The sequence below is a fragment of the Spermophilus citellus genome, assembly GCF_964194105.1.
Source record: "Spermophilus citellus genome assembly, chromosome: 9".
In the NCBI taxonomy this organism is placed as follows: domain Eukaryota; kingdom Metazoa; phylum Chordata; class Mammalia; order Rodentia; family Sciuridae; genus Spermophilus; species Spermophilus citellus.
In genome coordinates, this window is record NC_138191.1 from 132,724,769 (window position 1) to 132,744,776 (window position 20,008).

At 43.9% G+C, this 20,008-nt stretch overlaps 1 protein-coding gene and 1 long non-coding RNA gene across 7 annotated transcripts in view; one reads left to right on the top strand and one right to left on the bottom strand.

Annotated features, from left to right (window-relative positions):
* The window catches only part of UBE4B (ubiquitination factor E4B), a 117,022-nt gene extending 100,564 nt beyond the window's left edge, over positions 1 to 16,458 (bottom strand). For 5 of the 6 annotated variants that reach the window (XM_081306805.1, XM_081306802.1, XM_081306801.1 and 2 more), the window contains exon 1: positions 16,322 to 16,457. In XM_081306805.1, coding sequence (XP_081162931.1) covers positions 16,322 to 16,345 — 24 coding nt within the window. In that variant the 5' untranslated portion in view covers positions 16,346 to 16,457. Of the gene's footprint in view, positions 1 to 16,321 lie in introns of all 6 variants that reach the window. The other variant, XM_081306803.1, reaches the window with a different exon arrangement.
* An 892-nt stretch (positions 16,459 to 17,350) lies between these two features.
* The window catches only part of LOC308656114, a 36,499-nt gene continuing 33,841 nt past the window's right edge, over positions 17,351 to 20,008 (top strand). The window contains exon 1 of the long non-coding RNA XR_014023602.1: positions 17,351 to 17,504. This is a non-coding gene — a long non-coding RNA (uncharacterized lncRNA). The remainder of the gene's footprint in view (positions 17,505 to 20,008) is intronic.

Sequence of the window (20,008 nt, forward strand, 5' to 3'; positions counted from 1 at the left end):
TGAAGGCCACAAGGGCCTCCAATTTTCTTAAAATTTTCAGAGGTCCCTAACCCAAAAAGGGTTAAAAATCACTCTCAGGAGTGGGTGGGCTGCACACCCTTCATTTGATCCTCCATAAAAACTTGCTCTCAACAGAAGTCTTGATGGGCACTGAGCTGCAGGGAATTGCAGTGGCTCCAACAGAAACCCACAGAGAGCTCCAGGCAGGAGGAGCAGGTGAGATGCCATGTGCTCTTGGTAAGCTGCGCTGGGTGAGATCCCAAGGAGGCAATCTGGACACCATCAGCCTGCACATGCCAGTGACTCTAGGTACCGAGAGGTCAAGACCCCAGCTCAAATAAAAATCTAGTTCACGTTCATGTCCTGAGCACACCAGAACTGATCCTGGACCACTGGAGACACTGAATATCAGGAGAATATGTGAATGTCCAAGAGTAGGGCACTCATTCATTCAGTCACCAAATACATCTTGATCACTCTGACTCCCTGTTTTGTGTCAGTGAAATGTCCCTTGATCATGTCCAAGTGTGTGCAATCATGTCACTGTGTCTGGTTTCTGAGTCACGTCGCTGTTGGCTAGTCCTGACATTTGGACCCAATATTCATTTTAAGTACAAGTGTATTAAATATTTTTCCAGATCAGTGTAAGAGTGTTGTACAATTAAAAACAAAATGAGATGTTTTCTACACAATTATAGAAATGTGACCAGTTGTCTGTTCCTCTCCTCTAATCTCTTCCTTTATATCTCACTCCAAAGGGAGGATTTAAAGCCAGGCACAGCAGCTCCCACCTGTTATCCCAGCAACTCAGGAGGCTGAGGCAGAAGGATGACAAATTCAAGGCCAGCCTCAACAACTTATAGAAACCCTGTCTCAAAATAAAAAAAATAAATAAATAAAACGGACGAGGAATAGAGCTCAGTGGTGAAGTTTCCCTGAGTTCCAACTTCCAGTACAAAAAATTAATTAATCGATTAACTTTAGAGATGTCTGGAGGTACAGCTCAGTGGTAGAGCAGTTATGTAGCACACATGATGTCCCTGGGTTCAATCCCCAGTACCACAAAATATATCAATATAAAATAGGAAACAGATGATAGAAATAAAAGATTTGCCCAGAGTCTCTTGGAGGATTCTAAAATACCCAAGAGGATGAGCCCTAATCCCTTAAAAGTCAAGAGCTAATTTGACACTGGTGTGAAGAATGGCTTATTTTCTGATGACCACTTTGGTACTATTTCAACAACCACCAGAACCCCAGGGGGTGGCTTGACTGATTAACTGTTGTTAATACTGTAAAATAAATGCAATGTCTAAATACTCAGGATTGACTCCTAAGCTTCTGAAGCCAACATCTTTGGGGAAAGGAAAGAAATTTTTGTTACTCTGTTTTATAAATCGCTATGAGGTAACACTCATCTTCCACTGGAAAGACCTGACTAGTGGGTGGTACTAAACCGGCTCCTGGACACACAGGCCCTTCGACTTCTCAGGGTCAGGCCTTAGCAGGTTCTTCCACTCCTACTCAAGCAGGTCCTCAGCAAACAAGCTGTTAGTAAAGCCCCCAGGGTAGCCACCTCTCTCTCAGATAAGAGGGGCCTTTCCTGGGCCTGTCCTGAGGACCTTGCCCCAACCTGCATGCCAACTGGACTTTGTGAAGGAAGTACAGGCAAAGAGGCTAAAAGGAAAAGCGAGCCCAGCAGCCCTGTCTACAACTCAAGATGCCTAGAGAGGTCAGTGCCACACGTGCAGGGGAGAGGTGAGGAGGGAGAAGACAGGCAGGAAGGGATGCTTCTTAGCATGAAAGTCCAGCCTGCTGGCCTTTACTTCTGGCCTTGCCCTAGGCTGCCACGTCTCCATAGATTGACATGCACCATCTCTCCATCTCCCAGGAACTGCATGAGATTGATGCTGCAAGTTCTTGACCAATTCCTAGATGAGAGGAAACCCGGTAGGCAGGTTCAGCTCCCTGCCAGCCTCTTCAGAAACTCTTCAGGAAAGCTGCTGCCCTGGGCTATAACTATTACCCGCTTCCCCTCCTGGCTCTGGAACAGTGTTTCTTCATGCCAGAAACACAGAGAGCTCTGGCAACAGCATTCTTCAGACTCTCAGAGGAGTGTAGGCAGGCTATCATGCGACATCTACCCGCTGGCAACATGCTGCTACAGAAGGGAGGTCAGCTCCTCCAGACCTCTACCTGGGCCCTCCTAGGCCAAGCAGACCCTCAAGGTGCTGCTCACTGAAGTACCAAGTCCTCCCTACTAGCAGCCACATCTTGTCAATTAGTCCCTCCAGCACAGACCAGGGGGTGAGGATTGCTGTCTTCTGCCCCGAGGTTTAGCAGATAAAAGCTCAGCGTCAGCACCTCAGAGTCTGCCCATGGACTAACTACCTCCTGCTCGGGGCTCAGGCCAGCAAGAAAAGCAGCTGAAGTGGTTCCCCAGGTGCCAGATCAGTGCCAGCTTGCAGGTGAAGGATGCGGCATGACATCTGAATCCCCACTGCAGGGACCCCGTCACCACCATCACCCTCACCCAGCTCCCCACACCCTGCCAGCCACCATCCCACTCCTACGCCCAGCACCCTGCTGCTCAGCTCCTAATACCCTAGCACCCTCCACATGACTCCTGGAGCCCACTAACCAGCTCCCTACACCTCACCCTCCAGCTCCCCAATGCCCACAGTCCAGCTCCACACACTTTCTCCAACACAGGTTTTAACACAAACACAATAGTTCAATAAGCCCAGAATCCCCTGGCCCCCAGTAACGGGGAGCAGGCCCACCAAGCAGCTGAGCAATGTTACAGGACAGACAGGAGAGAGTGGAAAGAGACAAGGGCAGACAGGTGTCACCCTGCCATCTCAGCTTTCCAATCATTTTCTACTTCACTTTCCAGATTCCTCATTGGACTCCAAATATATTTACTCCAAAATTATTTTTTATATTTATTTTTTAGATGTAGTTGGACGTAATACCTTTGTTTTATTTATTTATTTTTATGTGGTGCTGAGGATCGAACCCAGGGCCTCACACATGCTAGGCGAACACTCTACCACTGAGACACAAACCCAGCTGCCTAAAATTATTTTAAAGAAGCCAGGTATGGTGGTGGGACAATCTGTAACCCCAGAGGCTCTGGAAGCTCAGGTAGGAGGCCAGCCTAGGCAACACAAAGACACTGCCTCAATATAAAACTTAAAAAGGAAGGGGGATGGGCTGGGGCTGTAGCTCAGGGGCAGAGCGCTTGCCTAGCATGTGTGAGGCACTGGGTTTGAGCCTCAGCACCACATAAAAACAAATAAAGGTATTGTGTCCAACTACAACTAAAAAAATAAATATTTAAAAAAAATAAAATAAAGGCATTTGGTCTATCTACAACTACAAAAAAAAATTAAAAAAAAAAAAAGGAATAGGGATGTAGCACCCCTGGGATCCATCCCCTATGGGGGGAGGGGAGTTTCCCTGACTTCATGGCATTTTGCTGCAATTGTCCAAATGAACTAAGCCATCCACCCAGGCACAGCAAAAGTTAGTGACAATCACAACCAGGTACAGAATTTGTAGGACTTTGTGCCAAATGAAAAGGCAGGACCCCATGTTCACATTTATTAAGAATTTCCAGACAGCAACAGCACAACATGAAATCAAACATGGAGCACACTTCCGATTTCAGGTCTCACCTCCACAGAGCTGGGCCTGGTGATGAGCACAGACACAGGTCTGGCAAAAAACCATGACTGACATGATTCTGAAGAGTGCCCAGCATGTGACAGGAGCTTAATATGATTTGCTTGGACATCCTCAGAATTCAGCTCCCAAAACAGGTCCATAAAAGCAAAGTGCTATCCCCATCTAGTCCAAAACATAATTAAAGCACCATGATACTATTAGACATCTAGAACGTATACCAAACCCTGGTACTGAACAAAGAGACTATGTGCACTGAACACATTTCATGATGTTTAATTAGAAAGCTAATGAAGTCAAGGGAAACACTTCTCAGTGATAGACCCAACCTCTTCCTAACCTCAATACTATCTTTAAAGAACTAGACAAGAGGGACTGGGATTGTGGCTCAGTGGTAGAGCGCTCGCCTTGCACGTGAGAGGCCCTAGGTTTGATCCTCAGAACCACATAAACATAAATAAATAAAATAAAGATATTGTGTTCAACTACAACTAAAAAATTAAAAAAAAAAAAAAAGAACTAGACAAGAGATTGACGATATGGCAGCTGATAAGTAGTTCATACAATGACATTGGGTTCAAAGATAGTTTCCCCCTGCTGGAAGAGAAACAATATCTTCAAAAAGACAAAATAAGCCATCTGATTCAAAAGAGTCGCCTCAGTTCACTCAGGGATGGGGAGGTAGCTCAGTGTTAGAGTACTTGCCTACCATGTGTAAGGCCCTCGGTTGGATTCACAATATACAAAAAAAAAGGATTTCAAATGTCCCCACTCTTCCTTTACCCCTTTTGTACCTTCAGGCCACCCATCATTCCACATTTTAGAGAAAGGAAGGAGGAAGTCCATCCACCAAGTGACAACAGTGTGAAACAGTACAAAAGACAGCTCTAAGATGAGAAGAGATTTTAGGAAGTATAATGGGTCCCTGGAGAGAATTTGAACCTGAATTTATTTGCTTCTAAATGGTAAGACACCATGACTTATGCTGCTGACATTATTGCATGCAAAGGGTTTGTTAAGCCACGACTAATACTATAGTTATCTACAATTCAATCTGACTTGGGAAAGGAGAGCTAATACATCCCAGGAATCCTCTCTGCCAGGCCCTCCAATAGGCACCTGACTAGTGCTGCAGTGAGCTGAGGAGCCATGCCGAGACCATGCTCACACAAACGAGGAAACTGAGGCTCAGAAAAGTTAGGCACTTTCCCAGTGTCACCAACTGGCTAGTCCAAATAAAACCTTGGATTTCTGACTCTGAGTTACAATTTTCATATTTCTTTTATCAAGTGTCTACCTTAAAATAGCTAAAGTCATGTAGCAACAAAAAAATTACTGCAATACAAGAATTGGGAATCACAAAGACACACTGTGATCATGCATTTGACAAATATCTGTCCTCAGCCATTCTGTGCCAAGCCCTGTGCTAGAAGTTGGGTGAAAATCAGTAAACAAGAAAAGACGCAACCCTCTGTTCCAGCAGGGGATATACCCAATGAACAGCAATTCAACGCGCTGTAATTGGTAGGAGGACAGGAAATGCAATAATAATGAAACACCTTTCCTAACCCTCCTCCTCCAGCTGCTGCTGCTGCTTAGCTGTCTAGGACTGTTTGGAGTCAAACATTTGTCTGGGCCTGATACTCGCATCTCAGAATGCTTGAGATCAGCAAGCACCCACCAAAACTGGATTTGGCACCATCTTCGGTTTTTCTTCAATGGTTCTCCTATTCCTATAATAAGTTTCAAAAGAATGAACATAGAGTCTGCCCAGTGGAAGAAGTAAATGAAATATCTGTCCTCACCACTGACTTTTCCTTTCATGTATATGTTGTAGGTGAACACAAATACATTTATTTTATTTTTATGTGCTGCTGAGGAGTGAACCCAGTGCCTCATGCGTGCTAGGCGAGCGCTCTTATCATTGAGCCACAACCCCAGCCCCACCACTGACTTTTCTACATGCCAAAATCCTGATCATCTTTAAGAACTAACTCAAATCCTCCCAGACTCTTCTTCAGCATTTCCCATCGGATCAACTGCTCCATTAACAGTACTCCCTTTACTGAAAGTTCTACTTAGTAAACAACTTCTGTCTCCCCCACTTGAGACAAGCTCACCTAAGGTAAAGACCATATTTGAAGGCATCTCCATTTGTTAAAATTAAACAATAATACTTATATTCTTTACCATTACATATTTGTCATTCAGGTTTTTTAAAAACTTTAAAAATTACTATATCTGGGCACGGTAGTGCACATCTGTAATTTCAGCAACTAAGGAGACTGAGGCAGAAGGATCCCAAGTTCAAGGGAAGCCTCAGCAACTTACTGAGACACTGTTTCAAAATGAAAAATGAAAATGGTGGCAATGTGCCTCAATGGCTAAACACCCCTGGTTCAATCCCTGAAAAAAAAAATTTTAATTATATTAAAAATTAACTATATTAAAACCCAGTGTTCCTCAGGTTATGACTCAAAATTTTTGAAACCCAAACCCTACCAGGAATAATCTACAAAAGTGTCTCTTCACCTATTTCCTACCTTGGGAAAGGGAGAGAAACAGAGTAAACATTTAATAAATATTTATTAAGTAAACAAAGGAATTAGTGATTGAAATATGGAAAGATAAAATTTTAAAGGATATGCTCCCAGCAATTCAGGAGGCTGAGGCAGGAGGAGGGCAAATTCAAGGCCAGCCTGGGCAACTTAATGAGACCCTGTCTTCCCCCCAAAAGAGGGAGGGGGTGCTGCTGGGAACAGAACTCAATGGTAAGAGCATCCCTGGATTCAATCTTCAGTACCACAAATAAATAAAAGGATGTGCTCACCAAGTATTTTCTTCTTTCTTCTCAAACTCATGGCTTACACCATCTTCTGATGGCTCCCAGAATATACCAGAGCTGACACCTCACTCCTGAGCTCTCTCCTCTCCTCCCATTCTCTCTTGACCTTGTCAGCAATGCCACTGGTCTTGGGGAGACCAGTCCACATCGCAGATCACATTGCCAAATCACACGGTCATGTCTTGCTCCTCATCTAGCTTGCTGTACTGCCATTCGGCAGAGCTGACTGCTCCCCTGTCACAATACCTTCCTCCTCAGATGCCAGGTTGTTGTGTGCCCTCTTTTTTCCTCCTCTCCCAGTGGTTGTTCCTTATCAATGTCATTTTCTGGGTCCTCTAAAGTCTCTGGACTTTAAAAAGCTTGAGTGGGTCACTACTGAGTCCTCTGCTCTCTTCTGTTTATGCTCATTCCCAAGCAATTTGGTCATTTTTGAGATTTTAAATATACTGACAACTTCCAGATTTGTATCCCCAAACCCAATCTTCCACCCAGGCTGCAAATCCCCATAAAATAACTTACTTAATATTTCCATGTAGATAATAGACAACATACTCACAGTATCTTCAAAACAGATAACTTCTCCCTCCAAATTTTCTCTTTCAATTCTTCCCATCTCAGTCTCTGACAATTCTTTTTCAAGCTTGTTAAACTAAAACTCTTGGTTATACTGTGGCAGAGACAGCTGCTTGCATCCTAATGCAGCAGGCCACCCATCTGGATGGCTATGTAACTAAGTTCTCGCCAAAGAGATGCAAGCTGCTACCAGAAACTTTCTGATCCTGCCCTCTGCTTTAGTCCCTTCCTGAAGACCAAAATGCACATTTCCTCATAGGAACTGGAGCACCAGTGCTGGACTGCAAAGGTCAGTGCACAACACAGCATAAGTCTGGCTCCACAGTAATGGGGGTGTCACTAAACCAGCTCCCAACCTCCTACCCAGATTTGTACTCAAAGGGAAAATAAGCTTCTATCTTGTTGAAGCCATAATTACATTGTATCTCTGCTGCAGCAGCCAAATCAAACTCCTTATATATAGAATTTGGAACCTAGAAGTCATTGACCTTAATAGAATAAAAATATGCGACTTGGCTTAGGCATTGTTATTGTTTAGATCTAAAAATGTCCCTCAGAAAGCTCATACTTTTAGCAAAGTAGCAATCTTCAGAGATGAAAACCTGGATTATGAGATCTATGACCTCATGAGTGGATTATTTCATTTGATGGATTAATAATCTGAATGGACTATTGGGTGATAATTGTAGGCAGGTGGAGCATGGCTGGAAGAAGTAGGTCACTGGGGATATGGCCTTGAACTGTATCTGTCCCTGACCCTTTCTCTCTGCTTTGGAGCTGCCAGAGCTGAGCAGCTTTCCTCCACCACCTCCTTCCACCCTAATGTCCTGCCTCACCTCAGGTTCAGCACAATGGAGTCAGATGACCATGCACTGAACCTCTGAAACCGTGAGCCCTAAACAAATTTTTCCGCCTCTAAATTGCTCTGGGCAGGTATTTTGGTCACTTAGACAAAAAGCTAACATAGGAGTCAACATGGGCATAGATACTGCAGGATGGAAGGCTGGTGACCCTTAGTAGGTCTACGACATCTTCGAAAACAGCCCACACGACAACATGGCCTATAATTCTAGGGGTGCTGAACTCAGGATCTGGGTGCTTACTGGATTCATGCCACATGAAGGAAGAAGCCCCCCAAGCACGAGGCAGACTAGAGGAACTGCTTGCCCACCTGCATGCAGAGATGAGGAGCACAGGGCTGCCTAATGGACATCCAGGTCTCCAGTAAGTTTATGCAGAGTCTGGTCAGTCAGGGCTAAGCAGAGGAAAAAAGCCAACTCCCTCAGCAGGTGCAGGCTGAACTCTGGAGAAGCCACAGGGTCTCAGGAAGGGGACAAGGCCTGCTCAAGTGCCATCCCCAGAAGAAAACAGACACACAAAACAAGTCATAGGTGGCACACACCTGTAATCCCAGCAGCTAGGAGGCTGAAGCAGGACAGCAAGTTCAAAACCAGTCTCAGCAACTTAGCGAGTCCCTAAGAAACTCAGTGAGACCCTGTCTCTAAATAAAATACCAAAAAAAAAAAAAAAAAACACTAGTAAGAGGATAAAGCCAGAGGCCCAGGGACAAGGGAGGGCCTCCAAGAGATCAGATCTAGGGCTGTAGCTGGGCTCCATCAAAAACCCACATCAGAGGCTGGAGATGTGGCTCAAGTGGTAGCGCACTCGCCTAGCATGCGTGAGGCACTGGGTTCCATTCTCAGCACCACATAAAAACAAAATAAAGATATTTGGGTCCTCCTAAAACTAAAAAATAAATATTAAAAAAAGAAAGAAAGAAAGAAACCCACACCACTGCTAAATCAATGGCCACAGACCAGGGTTGGGTACAGCTCACGTGGGGCTGCCCTTATCAGGAAGATGCAGTGTTTTAGATTTGGGAAGAAGGGTCTAGAAAGAAAGGTATTTTGTTCTCCTCTTCTAACTTCAGCTGAACACACAGCTTTTATTTCTCAGTCTTCCCAGTGGCTGGGGCCAGATGACAGGTTCTGGCCAGTGAGAGGTGAGCAGGGGCAGTCCAAGCAACTTACAGGCTGCGCCATCAAAGCAGAGCCTGACCCCTTTCCCACCTCCTCTGGCTAAATGCAGACACAAATGGACCAAAAGACGGATGCCATATTAGGGAAGCTGGTTTAAGAAGAGACAGTGGCTGGCCCCTAATGAGCACAGAACTGCCATTCCAGCCCTAGCCTCCCACCCAGACTCCTATTTAGAGGCAAATAAACATCTGTCTGGCTGAAGCAGCTATTTCAGGTCTCTCTGCTGTTCAAGGATCAACCTGACTCATCGGCCATCTCGACTCTACTCCCTCACACCCTACATCCCACCCATCACATCACCCAATCCTACCAACTCTACCCACAAAATATCTATCTAGCATCTGACTCTTTCTCACCTTATCCACCACTAACCCTGGTTGGTGGCCCCCATTATCACCTCTCACTGGGACTTCTGCAATAGCCTCCTAACCTCTTCTCTGTGCACTCTTATCCATTCTCTTCATAGCAGCCAGAACAATTCTTCTTTTTTTTTTTAACATATCAGAATATAAAATTCACAAAGGCAGAGATTTCTGTTGGCTTTGTTCACTGGTAGGTCCTTGCAGTCTAGAACAACGCTACACATATACTGTATTTCTTCTTTGTTTTGCGGGGGGATGTTGGTACTGGGAATCGAACCCAGGGATACTCTCCCACTGAACTACAACCCCCTACCCTCTTTTATTTTGAGACAAGTTTTCTCCAACTTGCAAGGTTGGTCTCCAACTTGCAATCCTCCGGCCTCAGCCTCCTGAGTTTACAGGTGAGCATCTCCACACCCAAGCAGATTCTGTATTTTAAATAAGATGTCAAGGATTATAAACCACACCATTATTTTTTATACTGCCAAGAAAAAAAAAATCCTAACCATTAAACCACAAAAAAAGGCCTAAACAGAGGAGAACAGTGTTGTAATCAGTTACACCAGACTCTTTTTTCTTTGCAATTTATTTCTGAGCACTGTGAAGTGCCTCTGACCTTCACTGGTCTCCTGGGTATATGTTCAGGTCCACAATATGATGTAGCCTCACAGAACCACGGATTTCTGCCTTTAGAGAGTCCCTGACACACTTGGTTGTTGCCTTGCAATAAAATGTGGAATCCAAACGTTTAAAATTATATGTGTGTATGTGTGTGTGTGTGTGTGCATTTTAGTTGTAGGTGAACACCATACCTTTATTTATTTACTTATTTATTTTTTATCTTTATTTCATTTATTTATTTTTATTTGGTGCTGAGGATCAAACCCAGTGCCTCACACGTGCTAGGTGAGCGCTCTACCGCTGAGCCACAACCTCAGCCCTCATTTTTTTAAATTAATATTAAATTGACATCCCACAGCTATTGCCATCCCTCTCTGCATATAAAATAACATTTCTTGCATTGTTAAATCAAAGTGTAATTTTTTTGAAGACACTTAAAATGGAAACTAAATTTAACAGGTATACACTCAACCGAAGGGGCGATAATATGGACAAGTCTAAGCAGGTTTGCACATAATCAGGAAATGTGTCAATTCTGTCACAACCCCCACCTGATCAACAGTAATTATACAAGCCATAAGAAGTAACCCACTTTCAAAGAAATGGGCGGGGGAGAGATCTCAGAATCGACTGAAACACAGGAGAACTCAATGGCTTTTGGCTGACAAAATGAATAACTTCATCTCCTGCCACTGTGCACCCCGCACAGCAGACCCCAAGCACTCTTGGCCTCCTCCTGTTCTTGGAGCAGGTTAAGAATGTATCCACCCCGGGCTGGGGTTGAGACTCAGTAGCAGAGCACTTGCCTAGCATGTGCGAGGCACTGGGTTCGATTCTCAGCACTGCATATAAATAAAATAAAGGCCTGTTCACAACTAAAATAAAAATAAAAAACAAACAAACAAAAACAAAGAATGTGTCCACCTCAAAGCCTGTGCTACTGGCTCTTCCCTGTACCTAGAAATATTATTCCCCCAGACAATTCCCTATCATCCCTTGAACCTTGAATTCTTTTCAAAAGCCACTCCCTAGACATTTAGCTCGGTGCAAGGCCCCAGATTCCATCCCCAGTAATGCAAAAAAAAAAAAAAAAAAAAGCCACTTCCTAAACTGGACATAGTGATGGGTGCCCCGAATCTCAGCTGCTGGGGAGGCTGAGGCTGGAGGATTGCTTGAGCTCAGGTATCAAAACCAGACTGGCAACAGGAAACCCCATTTCAAAAAACAGACAATCACTTAAAACTACACACACTCTACATACCCCATTGTCCTCCATCCCTCAGGGCAACTTTATTTCCTTCACGGTACTTTTTCACAAATGACATCTGATGTGTGTGTCTATTATCTGCCCCTCCTGCGGGAATGAAGCACCACAAGTGGTGCCCGCATGTGTCCAACAGACAGCAAGAAGCAACCTGCAAATATTCTGAGGGTGCCAAGCTCGTGGCACGGGCCTGCAATCCCAGGGACCCTGTCTCAAACAAAAAAATCTTAAAAGGCTGGGGATGAGTCAGTGGTAAAGCACCCCTGGGTTCCACTCCCAGCCCCCCCCCCCCAAAAAAAGAAAGTAAGTATCCTTGAGGCACTGCTTGCAGACAGTGTCCCTTCTAAATTGCACTGAAGTGTTTGTGAGAAAATGCACTCTGCAGAGACCAGAAGCCTTCCTGACTTCCCTCCTCCCCTTCAGAGTTCAGGGCTTTGCGATGCACTCCACCCTCAGTCCTAACAACTAGAGAGTAAAAGTGTGTGGGGTTTCCATGTCCCATCCGCTCCGCTCAGATTATTGCTGTTTAGAAACTAGTTTAGTGAGGAATTTGGAAACTCTACAGCCAGACTCTGAATTACAACCCAAGTTCCACCACCTAGCAGACCAGTGCCTTTCAGCAAGCACTTAATTTCATTAGCCTCAGTTTTCTTATCTGTAAAGTGAGGATAACAACACCCATTTTGCTAAGCATATTAAGTGCTTAGTACATGCAAGAGCTCACTGCTTGTCAGCTAACATCTCTATTATCATTCCCTGTCACTCATCTAAAATGAACAAAGGAGTTCCGTGGCCCAGGCCTGTAATCTCATCAATTTGGGAGACACAGGCAGAAGAATGCTGGTTTGGGACCAGTCACAGCAACTTAGCAGGGTTCTGTCTCAAAACAAAAAAATAAAAAGGGCTGGGGATGGAGCTCAGTGGTAAAATCACCTCTGGGTTCAATCCCCAGTATTTAAAAAAAAAAGTAGAAAAGGGGCCTGGAGACCACATCCCCTCTCCTACACTGTTTAAGAAGACAAACCCTGCTGTAAAACGCATAGTTAACCTGGTCTACTGTACTGGGTGGAAAGCGAGTTTGGGTCCTCAGGCCTGTCACAGGATCCAAGAGATTTAAAGAGGTGGGAACTTCAGAATAGAAAAGCTAAACTGAGATTGAGTCATCTTTTCAATGATCCAAAACAAAACTCATCTGTTTTCTTCATAATCTGCTCCCGGTCTGGAACTCCTATCCAATCTCAATCCATCCTTCTCCCTTTCTTTCCTCTTCTGAATATTGAAACTGTATTAACAGGTCCTCCATATTCCTGGTGTCTCCATTCCCACTGCCAGAGCCTCAGTTCAGTGGACCCCACCCTTTTCCTCCTGAGGAGCAACAAGAGTCTCCTAATTCATCTTCTCATCTGCAGCCATGGTCCCACAATCCTCTTTCACCCTTGCCAGTCCTTTTCCTCATCCCTTAAAATCCTTCAAAGTCTCCTTATAGTCTTACAGAGCCTGTCACTCCTGCATACTCCCTGGGTGCCCCAGTCCCACCATGGGGTGCTGTTTCCTAAGCTTCCCATGCCCACAGCCAGTTCCCAGGGCCCTTTGGGGGACAATTACCACTTGGCACACATACCACTTTTTCTCCAAAATCTTCACTAAGACACTGCTCACCTAGGGTCCCTTCTTACCTTCCTTTGGTGTCTCATGAATACCTCTGTAATAGCACTTGGCATTATGTTGTAATTTTTAGATCTCTATCTATCTCCTCCACCCCAATTAAACTATAATTTCCTTAAATGCTTGTGGAGTGAAGCATCTAAGGCAGGGGTTTGGGGGAAGGGGACAGTTCCAAAAAGACCAGCTCACATCACTAATGCCTTCATGCAAAACACTACCTAATAGAAGAGCTATCCATGGCAAGCATAGTGGGTCAATGTTGGCAGGATATTGATATAGAGGCTGTGGTGAACATATGGCCAGTTGTTAAGCAGTCAAATATAGTGAGAAGGAGAACCAGGAGTCCTAGGTTTGAAATCTAACCTGTCCCTTTCTAAGCCACTAGGGTCACTATGTGTAAGTTAATTAACCTAAATCTGTTTCCTCACCTGTAAAATAAACAAAATAGGACCTGCACAACTGTGCTGTTTATCAGGTGGGACAATGGCTGTAGCACGCCTGGCACAGAGCAGGCTTCTAAGGCTGCTGATAAATGTCAAACCTTTTCCACTTACAGATAACTACGGGAAGTCCAAGGTCACATATTCTGCATTTGGGAACATTTAACACTCTTCCAAAACCTTGACCACACCCTGAATCCCAGCCAGCCATCTTGCAGATGAAGTAGGTCATAAAAGAAAATTAATCAAAAAAAAAAAAAAAAAGAAAGAAAAAGAAAGAAAGAAAGAAAAAAAATCATTTCAATTTTAATGCCATCTCCTCACCATTGTTGAAAAGCAGTTTGAAACGCCTGCCCAACTCACAGCATCATCTTGGTATATGAAAATGAGGAGGCTATAGAATGAATCTAATATAAACAATGATGCCTTGGAATGAAGGCTCCAAGAGAATGAATTTAGTCATGGATCTCACTCTAATGGAGTACATAAATAACAAATAGCAATGAAGTTAAAGAATTCTACTATAAGGACAGAGAGGAGAAAAAAAAAAACAACACAAAACTTCAAAGTGAGTGGGACCAAAAAGAGCCCATGTCAAATCTTCTCAAGCTACTAGTCTGGTTTTACCAGTCTTTAGTTCATAAGGACTGTATCCCAACATTTTCATGTTGTTACAATATGAAATTCTGGCTTACTTAATTTCCTCATTTAAAGTGAGAGATCAGGGCTGGGGATGTGGCTCAAGCGGTAGCGCGCTCGCCTGGCATGCGTGCGGCCCGGGTTCGATTCTCAGCACCACATACCAACAAAGATGTTGTGTCCCCCGAGAACTAAAAAATAAATATTAAAAAAATTCTCTCTCTCTTTCTCTCTCTCCCTCTCTCTTAAAAAAAAAAAAAGTGAGAGATCACTGTCATGCATGTTTAAATCCTGAAATGTACATTTGAACTTTCAATAACATAAATGTTTATTTTTTAAACAAACTGTCACCTACCATATCAGCCACACAACAAAGTTTCCACCAACAGAATAACAAAGCAAATGCAAAAGCTTTGGAGATGTCTCTGTTGAGAATTGCTCAAAACTAGAATTCAAGAAACTGGATTTAAAAAAAAAAAAAAAAACTTTAATTAGATTGTTCCCAAAAAACTCTCTGTTAAGAGTAAAATGACCATTTTTTTAATTTCCCTTTGTGTTCAGGCCAACTAATTTGTAGAAGATAATTTAATGAATTTAATTTTTCACATTTGTTTTAATATTCTGTTGACCTTGAAAAAAGTTTCTTCTATTTCTTTCAAAGGTTACATGTGTTCCTCATGTGGTCACAAAAAAAGTTACACCTTCCTCAAGGGCTGGGTAAAGTGAAGAGACACATTTCAGATTATACAGTATCCTTTACTGGTCTGTATGCTTTATTGATTTGAAAACAAATCCTTGGTGAAAAACTCAAATATGTAAAAGCCTCTAAACCAGGGACTATTTAGAGATCATAAAGAAAAAAAAAAAAGTAATTTCTGGAAATAAAGGACTACTGAAAAACAGACTCTGCCTGAAGAGAAATTGTCCATCAGAATTAAAATGAAAGAAAAAAGCGGGGAGATTGTGACATTTTTCAAAACTACATAAAATAAAGTGCCTCTAAGCAGGTCTCTTCATAATTCCTGAGAGAAAGAAACTGCTCAATATTTTTCTATCTCAAGATTACATTCCTAATGTTTATTGTGGAAAACAAATTCAGGAACAGAATGAACAATCCTGACTTCCAAACAACCAAATATTATAATCAGTGAAATTTTTTGCTTCCTTTCCTACCTGACCCTTAACACCCATCACTTGCATGCTTTATCCCTGGAGAATTTTAGTGACTACAAAAACACACCGACTACTCTGTAGCCAAAACTGGAGCATGGGAGTCTTACAGAAGAACTAACCTGATAGATGACTAATTTCTTAATAATGCAGGGAAGTTTATAAGAACCAGTAGAAGAAATGGGGAGATGGGGTGAAGGCCTAGCCAGCAGGAGTAAGGAAAAGGAAGCTCCCAATTTGTAAAAAGGCAGGGAAAAGGCAGTAGAATCACAGGAAATTCCTTTTACCCCAATTACCACTATTTTTACAACTATCTTTCTAAACATTAAGAAGGGGATATGTATGACTCCTTTCAAAATGAAAACGGGAGAGTTTACAAAGTCATTTGTTTCCTGTTCAGTCTCTGCTACAGTCAAACACAAGTTTGAAAAGGAAAAGGTATAATAAAAGAGAAAAATTCCAGAAGTCATTAGTGGTCTGTTAAACTACCAGAATTTAACCGGAATCTTCTAAACTATTAAAAAGATACATATTTCACCAAATAGCACGGAATCTGCCTGTAAGCCACCTTCCAAACATAAGGTATATTTACTCAACATATACAATGACATGGCCACACATATTTGGAATTTCTAATACTGCCCTTAAAAACATACACCCACTAAACATCCTGATGTCATCCAAAATAGTCTTTAAATCCCTGAAGACACACACAATTTATCGTGATTTAAATCTAGCCCTTCTTTTTTGAAAACCCTTAAGAATGAACACCACAAGATGCTCTATTCTCCAGACCCTTAAAGGAACGCTCGAAAAGCAAGCAGAGTTCCGACTGAAGAAAGAAGAGAATAAAACCTGAGACCCTCGCCAGAAGAAATCTTATTCTTGGAAAATGTCATCTCCCCTTCCTTCCCCAAGCCCCAAAGCCCGGCAGTGCTGGCGCAAAATCATTCCTGTCCAAAGCGCCGCCAAAGAGTTGCTAACTAATCCCTCAAGGTGTCCCCCAACCTCCTCACCTCATCAGCGCTCAGTTCCTCCATCGCTTTCCTCTTAATGGTGAAAGGCGTTAGGGAGAAATCCTTCTTTTCTCGAGACCAGGGCGAGAGGAAGGAGGGTAGAAGGTGTCTAGCAGGCTCTCTGGTCCCCCGAATGGGGGAGGTTTCAGAATTGCATAGTCAGAGGTTAAAAAATAAGAACACGAGGCACTGGTCTGCCTTGGCTTCGGTCACTCCAATCGCCCCAGACTCCTACAGCTGCTCGTGCCCAGAGCAGCCTCCGCCGGCCGCCGGGGCTGCTGCTACAGGGTCGCCACTCACTACCCTCAGCTTCCCAGGTTACCCCGAGCAGGCAGCGCTGTCTCCAGCTCGTCTCGTGCCCCCAGCGTGATGTGTCTTGCTGGTGGCGGCGCGGCAGCTGCGTTTTCTCCAGCAGCTCAGGCCCTCCTTCCTACTCTCTGCCCCAGGCGGGAACTGCTCGCCCGAGGGGTGGATGCCCCGAGGTAAGGCGACCCCACAGCCGCCCTGGCAGAGCCCAGCACTGTACAGGGAAGCCCCTCCTCTCTAAAAGCAGGCCCGACACGCCCCTCCTCCACGCTGGAGCCTGGGCAGGGGGGAGGGGGAGGATGGGACTGGCGGTGCTCTCGCTGGTAGCGTAAATCCTCCTACCCCTCCACCCCTACTCTTACCCCCTCGCCCCACCAAGTATTATTCATCAAAACAACAGGGCGGCCATCTTTGAAAGGGATCACGTGACCCCCGCCGGGGAGGCGGGGCTTCTAGCTCCGGGATGCGGCAGCCAATAGGCCGCGGGCGTCGCGCCGCCGATTTCCTCTCGCCTGCGTCCTCTCCTCGCCCCTCCCCCGCAGCAGCTCCCGGCGGGGAGCGTGGCTGGAGAGGCTGCGGGCGGGCGGGGGGCGGACCGGGGCGGGGTGGGGCGTTGCCACGGCGACCGCGCGGGGGCGGCGGGCGCGGTAAGCGCAGGTAGGCTGTCAAGGGAAGGCCTGCGCCCGCCTGCGCCCGCCTGCGCCCGCCTGCGCACCACGGAGATGCGCCTGCAGGGGGCGCTCTCCCGCCCGAGGTTTGGGTTCCCGCGGCTCCTGAGTTGTTCCCAGGCGCCTGCTGCTTAGTGACGTGGAGCTCTGAAACCCACCGCCTCCGGGCGCTCGCGCCCGCCGCGCAGCGGAGAAGGAAAACGGAAGACGTATCCTTCCTGCGGAGAGCTCGGCTGCTGCAGAGCCCTCGCTGCACTCCTACCCTCCCCAGGAGAGCGCAATGGAGGAAAAGTCGCAAGAACTTCATTACTTTTATTTTGCTTTGGCTTTTTGGAGACACACTTAAAATATATATATATATATATATATATATATATATATATATATATATATATTTTTTTTTTTTTTTAAGCGTACTGCTAAATATGAAACAATAAATGAGAGACCCAAATAACTGAGAAGTGTGGACACCCTCTGCAAGAAAGACGTTTAAAAAACAGCCTCGGGGCATAGTGGCGCCCGCCTGTAATGCCAGAGGCAGAAAGGTCACAAATTCGAGGCTAGCCTCAGCAATTTAGCGTATCCCTAAGCAACCCAGACCCTGTCTCAAAATATGACATAAAGAAGGGGCGGGGGCTAGGAATGTGGCTCAGTGTCTCAGCACCCTGGACTCAATCCCCAGTACCAATAAATAAATAAATATTTGATTTTTTAAAAAGTAGCCTTACCCGGATAAGGACATAAATATTTTGTAACATGCAAATCTAAATTGAGTCGTCAAAGTAACAGTACCATGAAACCCAGACTTTGCCACAAAGAATATATTGTATTGGAAGGTTTACCAAACCATAATCTCAAAGGTTCTATTCCAGAATTAAGAGTTACAATTTATTTGTTACATGCTTAAAATAGGAACCTATTAAATTTGTTAGGAATTTGTGAGTAAAGTTACCACTGGTTCGGCGTGTTACCTGCTTTCCAGGAAAGGAATCTGTGTAGATAGAACTTGGTTTGGACCCCTGTTGACATAGTCGTTAATACATTCACTTCTCTTTTAAAAAGTCATTATTGCCGTATAATCTCACACCCCCTTTTTTATTATTTTTTATTTTTTTTGGGGGGGTACCAGGGATTGAACTCAGGGGCACTTGACCACTGAACCACACCCAGCCCTATTTTGTATTTTATTTAGAGACAGGGAGGGTCTCCCTGAGTTTCTAAGCACCTCTCCTTTGGTGAGGCTGGCTTTAAACTCGTGATCCTCCTGCCTCAATCTCCGGAGGATTTCAAACGTGTGCCACTGAGCCCAGCTATTCAAACCCCCTTTTAAAGTATACAGAGGCTGAGGCAGGAGGAGCACAAGTTCTGGGCCAGCCTCAGCAGTTTAGCAAGAACCTATCTCGAAATGAAAGAAAGAAAGTGAGAAGGTGAGAGAGAGAGAGAGAGAGAGAGAGAGAGAGAGAGAGAGAGAGAAGCGAGCAAACTACGGTCAGGATTCACAGAGTTGTTCAACTGTCATTGCTCTCTAATTCCAGAACCTTTTCATCCCCCCCAAGAGAAACCCTCTCCCTAACACATTAGCAGTCACTTTTCATATCCCTCTCCTTCCAACCACTAATCTACCTTCTGTCTCTGTGGAGTTTCCTATTTTGTTGCTGACAAGTATTTAATTTCTTTAATGCCAAACAATGTCCCATTGTATGGCTATAACACCTTTTCATAGTTAATGGAATTTTAGGTCACTTCTACCTTTGGGCTTTTCTGAATCATGCTGTGATAAACTTACCTATACAAGCGTTTGTGTATTTTTGTCTCTCTCTGGGGCAAACGTAGAAGAGGAATTTCTGAGTTGAGATTTTGAGGAACTTTCAGACTTTTCCAACCCAGCTGTACCATCTTACCTTCCCACCAGGAAAGTGAGCATTCCAGCTTATTCACACTGTCTTTTTATTGTAGCCACACTAGAAGATGTGAAATGATCCCTCATTGTGGTTTTGTTTCTTATTTCCCTAAGGGTTAAGGATGTTGAGGTTTTTTCATGTGTTACCTTTCTTTGGGAAAATATTCAAATCCTATGTAATTTTTAATTGGATTATTTATTTTTATTATTGAATTGTAAGAGCTCTTTTTTATATTCCAGAGACCAGTCCCTTATCAGATATATGGTTTGCATACCCTTTCTCCCATTCTGAGGACTTTTTTTCACTTTTTTGATGGTAAAAGATTTAATATGATGTCGTCCATTTTATCAATTTTTTTGTCATTTGTGCTTTAGTTGTAATAGATTCACTTTACAAGGAATATTTAATCATTTAGTATTCAAATGTTATACTTAGGTATCCTTCCCACTGTGGTTGGAGAAAATAAAATCAGCAAAGTTAAATGGCTTGCTTCGAGTCAAATAGGAAATTATTAAAAATCTTGCTTCCCCTGAATTCGTTCCCCAAAATAAAAATAACTATGTGTATTACAAAGATATATTGTCTAATATATAGTGGATTTTTAAAAAAATGCAAGATAAAGCACTGATTACATATTTGTTTGCTGAATAGTTATATTGTGATTATTTTGCCACAGTATTCTGCTCCCTATAAATTTCATGTCCTGTCTGGTTTATAGGTGGTACAGTCTGTGATTTGTGACATTTGAATTTTTCTGAGTTGAATTTTTTTTCTTGCAATACTGGAGTTTGAACATAGACCTCATGAATTCT